At 34.7% G+C, this 7,489-nt stretch overlaps 1 protein-coding gene across 4 annotated transcripts in view; it reads right to left on the bottom strand.

The window, feature by feature from the left end:
- The window catches only part of LOC138692596 (adenylate kinase 7-like), a 42,401-nt gene extending 35,123 nt beyond the window's left edge, over positions 1–7,278 (bottom strand). For 3 of the 4 annotated variants that reach the window (XM_069815602.1, XM_069815599.1, XM_069815600.1), the window contains exons 1-4: positions 6,875–7,278; positions 4,490–4,690; positions 2,640–2,784; positions 1,945–2,072 (exon numbers count right to left, since the gene is read on the bottom strand). In XM_069815602.1, coding sequence (XP_069671703.1) covers positions 1,945–2,072; positions 2,640–2,784; positions 4,490–4,690; positions 6,875–7,111 — 711 coding nt within the window. In that variant the 5' untranslated portion in view covers positions 7,112–7,278. The remainder of the gene's footprint in view (positions 1–1,944; positions 2,073–2,639; positions 2,785–4,489; positions 4,691–6,874) is intronic. The other variant, XM_069815601.1, reaches the window with a different exon arrangement.
- Positions 7,279–7,489: the final 211 nt, after the last annotated feature.

Below are 7,489 nucleotides of genomic sequence, written 5' to 3' on the forward strand. Positions count from 1 at the left end.
TCTCAGGGCACGAGTAAGGATTATTTTGTGAGTTTACATATGTACCTGTAAGTAGAAGGAACAAGCCTCGACAAAGATACTATATCTCTGTTATGTAGGGTCTACATTATTCAGAATTTTAATTATGCAAATCTAATCTTTCAGGTAAAGCTTCCTGTAAAGCAGATTTGAATAATTTCAAGGGAAAAATTGTTCCGGGGCCGGGTATCGATCCCGGGACCTCTGGTTGAACGTACCAGCGCTCTGCCAACTGAGCTACCCGGGAACTCTACCCGACACCTTCTCAACCTTTCCCTTTATATCCACACAACTCGCGTGGGCTGACGAAACGCCAGAGACCCACATTGAGTGCACACAAACTCTGTGTGACTTGAAATTGTGATTTTCTGTTAATGTACACAGTGACGTATATATTATGCAAATCTAATCTTTCAGGTAAAGCTTCCTGTAAAGCAGATTTGAATAATTTCAAGGGAAAAATTGTTCTGGGGCCGGGTATCGATCCCGGGACCTCTGGTTGAACGTACCAGCGCTCTGCCAACTGAGCTACCTGGAACTCTACCCGACACCGTCTCAACTTTTCCCTTTATATCCACACAACTCACGTGGGCTGACGAAACGCCAGAGACCCACATCGATACCCGGCCCCGGAACAATTTTTCCCTTGAAATTATTCAAATCTGCTTTACAGGAAGCTTTACCTGAAAGATTAGATTTGCATAATATATACGTCACTGTGTAAGTTAACAGAAAACCACAATTTCAAGTCACACAGAGTTTGTGTGCACTCAATGTGGGTCTCTGGCGTTTCGTCAGCCCATGCGAGTTGTGTGGATATAAAGGGAAAAGTTGAGACGGTGTCGGGTAGAGTTCCCGGGTAGCTCAGTTGGCAGAGCGCTGGTACGTTCAACCAGAGGTCCCGGGATCGATACCCGGCCCCGGAACAATTTTTCCCTTGAAATTATTCAGAATTTTAATTGATTTTGTCTTTCTTCAACTGGACTCTCCCACAACTCATACAGCTAATATTTTGATGACAGAAATTAAGGGAGTGTCTAACCAGAACAAAGCTATTAGTAGGGATTTGTGGCCTACTCAGTCTCCGATCTAATTCCCTGTGACTTTTATCACTGGGTAAATTAAAAGATGTCATGTAGGACTTACACGACAAAGCCACACACACTGGAAGAACTGAAAAATAATATCCGTTAGGATATTGCTACCATTTCTCAACGAAAATTACAGTCAGTATTGGATAGTTTCTTAAAGAGGAGCCAAAAAGAGGAGACAATGAAGACGATCAGTTTCAGCACCTCCTTTCATAATTTGTTAAAACTTTTTTTGGTTTAATGGCAGGTACATAACTGCTCGTCCTTCACCTATATGAAGTCAGTTATTTAGTCAATTCACTGACAGAGTCGTTGCTCAGGATGTGCCACAGGGGAACTGGAGCTTCCAGAGAAAACGGAGAAAACACCTGTGTTACCTGGTCACGAGCTGCCCAAGACACGGGATATACCTAGGTTAAACCTGGGTACACAGGATTATGAGTCCAGCACTCTAGCCACGGTGATAATTGGTAAATTTTTTTAACTCCTTTAAATTTTCCTGATAATACTTTAATATGAGCATACCATATTCAATTTTAATCCAACCACATCCCCAGGAAATTTTAATGATCAACATAACATAATCTTATCTTAGAACTTTTTAACTAGATACTTCATTTAAAGCTTTTATTTTGATCATGATGAAAAGATTGATTTATCTGTGGCTAAAGTGTGTATGAGTTATGCTTCTTCTAGGTACTTAAGTTTTCTTACTAATCTTGTTCCACCATTACTACAATATTGCCACACCATCACCTCATTGGATTCTGGACCTGAGTAGTATTTGTTGTTTAAGAAGGTCGAGTAAAGAAATACTTTTTGTACATGAACTTACTGGATCAATTGGTTTTGTAAGAGCCCATGTCATGATTGTTGATATCAATATAAAATGCCTTATATCTTTCATTGCCTCAAACGCTTTAGGTTCTTCCTCCTTCATTTTGTCTAGTTGTGCTTCAATCGCTGATAAAAGAGATAGATAAGTATAATGTTAGTGTTAAAAACAATATTTTATTTAATTATTACGAGAAAGATAGAATACACTTATTTAAGATTTGGTTCTGATCTGAAGTTTCACACATTTTTTATTTATTTGTAATTTTCCATTTTATGCTATTCTATACTACAGTATATCATTTCAATAACCTCTTTTCCTCATATTATTAGATTAGTTTTGATACTTACACCAACTGTCAACAAGCCAACGATTTTCTTTAATGATAAACACAAGTTTCATGTACAAAGTGTTTAATTAATATACGGTTTTCTGGATGTGCTATTATTAATTTTAAACAGCAATGTACGTTTTCAGATTAAAGCAGTAGATTAAACATTTATCCAGTGAAAACAGTTTCTTCATCCAGATAAAATTTTGACGAAAGTCTATAGATAGGTCTTCTATAAGCATCTTTATCGAAAAAAGTTATAAAATCATTATATTTTAACCTTATGAAAGCAATATTTTAGACATTAACTCCTCACACGTATGAATATGAACTATTTTACGCAAAATTTTATAACTATATTTACCTTTCATTGTCCAATAAGCTTCACTAATTTGTGAATTATCTTCTGAAATGTTGTAAATGATAAATCCACATTTCAATATGATAGGAAGAAATTCTTCTCTGTTTGACGAATCAATAATACTCTTTATGCTTTCAGTCTTGCGATACTGTAGAAAACAGTAGTAGTTTTAGTTGAAAAATTGAAATATCTTATAATTTAACTTTATAAATACCGTACTGTAATTATAAGTTTTTTTCTATCTCATAGGAATATGACAATTACAAGTGCAATAAATATTAAGACATGGTAAACTGCCATGTTATATATTCTGAATTTAAAATACTTGAAGTACCCGGTATGGCTTTTAATTGAACTGGAGTAATTTAAAAAATGTAACCTTAATAAAAGATGTAAATTAAAGGTTTGGTCTTTATGCATAGATACCAATATTTAAATTAAATTACATAGGCCTACTTTACACATCTAATTCAATTTGAGTTTATATTATTTGTACAAATATTTCTAAAAATTTAATCATGGGAGAGGACACGTCTCCCTAATAATGTCTCCTCACTAATATTATGAAGCTGAGTAAACATAATTTTTGTTCAGTTTTTATAGCCTTCCCAGATCATTTTTATCAATAATTTCACGGAATTATTGTCTACCGGTACTAATATACTAATTTGTGTGTATGGCATTGTGTGTGTACATGAGTATGCGACAAGAGAGGGAGTGAGATACAGGAGAAAGAGTGGGCGAAGAAAAAATAATGCTGAAAATGATCAAGAAGAGAAAAAGAAATTCGCTAGGCACTGGCTAAGAAGAAACTGCCTACTGAAGGATTCACTGGAAGGAGTGGTGTACAGGGAAAAAGTGCGAGGCAGAAGAAAAATAAGATGATAGGCAATATTAAGATATACCCATATGGGTCTTTGCAGAAGCTAAGAGAAAGGTGGAAAAGAGAAAAGATTAGAGTTTGCTGGGTTTGCAATGAAGGACTTGTCCTAGCGCAAAAAAAAAAAAGTAGGAATGAATCAATTCGTTTCTATCTTCCTAGTCACCATCCTGTAATCTTTTCGCTTCCTTCCAGCCATGTTTTCTTATGTCTTCCTCTGTTATTTTTCAGTTGAGACCCAGTTTGGTCATTATTTGTAGAATTAAAAGAGTAACTGTTTTCAAGTTTGACGTATGAAACAAAATAAGCTTACAAAGTTAAGAGATCGACACTATATTTAGGTCTATATATTAAAATAGCAGATGGAGGAAGACAAAATAGAAAATTTCCATTTTCATAGTATAAGAAATATCTAACAGGGTGCTCTAAAACAAATAAGTTGCTATACCTGTATTCTGTTTGAGGGTAAAAATGAGTGGTCATCACCTTGTTGTGAGGTCTGTGTCACAAAAAATTTTGATAGAAACATCTGCTGTATAAAAATATGTAGGGTAAGTAGATTTTTTAATACTATCCAGTATTTACACCTTAACTTCGCCACTGACATTATATGAAAATCATAAAATTGTCCTGGTGCCGCCCAACCTCGAAAAATTGTACCCTGGCGCCACCAGAGTCCACCAGGCCTGAAATATACACTGCTTAAGATGATATATCTATACAAGAGTCTAGGAAATTGTATTTTTAGTATGTAGAACTATATTTGTTTATAGATCTTTTGTTATATTATTAAGCTTTGTACTTGTGAACTATATCAATAAATCAAATCAAATCAAATATATCTTTACAAAGTTGAATAATATAATTAATTTATACAGGAGGTATAATATTAATTTCAAGATGTCACACGTGTAGAAAACAGTAGGAAGGTAGGTTTATATTTTAAAATGAGTAGGTAGGCCTATAGATCTACCTCAGAATTCTTCACAGTGCCTATAATCTCATAGTTGTTTTTTAAAGATTCCTTTGTCTCATTTTTTGCATTTTCCTTTACATTGAGTTCAATATTTTCCTCGTCCTCTTCTAACTTTTCTTCTTCTTCTATGTCCTCTGGTTCTTGCTCTTCACCTTCGTCTTGTGATTTAAGTCCACCGAACACTTGATCAGACAGGAACTAAACAAAAAAATGTTAATTCGGTTTATTTGATATTACAAGAGCATTTCAAAATTCATAAAAACTCCTCTATTTCAATAAATAAGGTTTATGTAATAAAGACGACGTCCAACATTTATTCAGAATAATGTAAAAATTATAATTAAAGAGCTATGATACTACTTAGTAGGCCTGATTATTGATAGTCAATCACTCACATTGTACAGAGCTGTTATCATCATACGTCCCAGAAAAGAGCAGCCAGCCGGCCAGCAACGCCCTGCGTAGTTTCCGCCATGCGCTAATCATTTCTACCACGCAATCAAGCTCCAGTAGCCATATGACATTCAGTGTGCTTAGAAGTCGTGTAATGAAACTCTCGATTCTTCAAGTATACAACGTTAGTGTATAGCCTAAAGTTTAGTGATTATTGTGTATTTAGGTAATGCCTAGCAACAAATTATCACTGTGAACGTGTGTATATGTACAATACGTACAGTAATAGTAAAAAAATCGGACCGACCCTTGTAGCTGATTTCAGAGCCTTGTTCACTCCAGAGCACGATAGACTGGTAACTAAGCCTTTCGTGGTTCGAATCCTGCCTGGGAAGGAAACTTTTTTTTGTTCCTTATTCAAATTTATTCCCAATACTTTTCGATTGCAGCGATATTTTACTACTTAATTAACTTATTATACCCAGAACATGAATTTTACCAGCAATCGAAAAGTATTGGGAATAAATCTGAATAAGGAACAAAAAAGAAAGTTTCCTTCCCAGGCAGGATTCGAATCACACGACAGTCTTAGTTACCAGTCTATCGTGCTCTGGAGTGAACAAGGCTCTGAAATCAGCTACAAGGGTTGGACCAGGTTTTTTTTGCCACTACTGTACATAAAAGACAGAAGGTCATGTGCGAAAATAAGACGAAAATTTCGAATAAAGTTTCTAAACAGACCTGTGCCTTCAGCCAAAACAATTAGACGACTCGCTAAAAGATTTAAACAAACAGGCTTAGTGAAGAATCTAAAATCAAACAGAAAACGTAGTATTCTTATGCGGAATGATCGCCAGTTTTATTTCCAACAAGATTCCGCCACTGCTTATACAGCTGCCGTGTCAATGAGGGAATTGAGGCGTATTTTCGGTACCAGTACTAGATTAATCAGTAATAATTTGTGGCCAAATATAACACCCTGTGACTTTTATTTATGGGAACACTAAAAGGTAGGGTTTATAGAAAAAAAATCCTCATTCTATAGATGAACTAAAAGACTAAATACGAGAAGAAATCCAAGCTATCAATGATGTGGAACTTCAGAGTGTTGTTCATTCACTTATCAGAAGATGTCAGTTATGTGTGGTGGCAAATGGGGACCATTTTCAGTAATTTTTCCAAATTATTGAACATTTGTTGTTAGTACTGTTACATATTGGAGAAGCGCCAGAGAAATGGTTATGCGCTCAGTGGAAACCATGCAGGGCGCGGCTGGCCGGCCGCTCTTTTTTGGGAGGTATGATAATAATAGCTCTGTTGTAGGTGCCTCTCAGTTGATATAGGTAAATACCAAATTACGATTCTTGGGATAAAATTTATAGATACGTACTACAAAGGAAACTAGAGAATAAAGAAGAATAAAAGAAGTAAATTAAATATAGCGGTAAATATTACGTAAAAAATTAAAAAGAAGAATGGAAATAAAAGTCTATTCTAATGGTTTCATTAAATAGTTTACACTTCTGATTAATTACTACCGGTATAAGATAAAATTAAGTTTAGGATTTCCCTTACAGTATGTAGCCTATAAGTACAGAGATATATATATATATATATATATATATATATATATATATATATATATATATATATAAAACTTAAAATTCATTATAATAACTTATAGGTACCGGTATTTATATTTACATGAATCCTGCACCGTATTATTTTCGTTACAAATACGGGGGTGCGAGCTTATGTAAATGTATAGTTTCTTTGTGGGCATTACAATATTGAACAATGAAGAAGGTTCTGTATTAAATTTTTTAGAGTTCTGTTTGGTATAGGAACAACCAGACTCAATATTTCAATAATATTGCTGCCTCACAAATAGTTAATAAACTCCTTCTTGAAAGGAGAGGAGGGGACCGTAAAACAAAACATAACATTGCAAGAGAAATGTGTTGAAATTCATTTCCAATTTTTACATGCCTCAGACATATATCGACCAAGGTAGCTATCAAGATTGTTCAAAAAAATTCTGTAAGGAACAAAATCTGGTTCTACAGCCTTGTCCTCATCTCGGCGTTCAAGTTTCTTGCGTGCTTCAGTAAAGCCAAATAAGTCATCAAGATCTAACGACTTTTGACTTTTGGGTCTGTTTGATACAAGATCCTGTGCTGATGCGGTTTTGGATTCTCCATTTACAATAGATGTTTTCTTCTCCATCTTTTATTCACACAATTCTAATTGTCGATTTAATATTGTTGTGGAGTAGTATATTTTATTCCATAATGAAATATTGACGCAAGTAACTTCTCGTCTAATTGTCTATGTCCATAATTTATACACTATGTATGTACAAACACAGCTATTTTTTTTTTTTAGAACATGGAAAATCCGTATTGTTGTTGGACTTCTTCCAGTGTTGCCAACTCCGATTGAAAAATGCGAGCTAAGTTTCCGCTAAAGAGAGTAAAACATAGCTGAGGAGGGGCTCAGTTTTAGAATTGAGAGTATTAAAATTATGACTTAATATGAAATGCTTTCTACAGTAAAATGTTGCCAAAATGGCAAAGCGTAGTGAAATAAACATGGAAAAGTTAA

The sequence above is a fragment of the Periplaneta americana genome, chromosome 17 (assembly GCF_040183065.1).
Source record: "Periplaneta americana isolate PAMFEO1 chromosome 17, P.americana_PAMFEO1_priV1, whole genome shotgun sequence".
In the NCBI taxonomy this organism is placed as follows: domain Eukaryota; kingdom Metazoa; phylum Arthropoda; class Insecta; order Blattodea; family Blattidae; genus Periplaneta; species Periplaneta americana.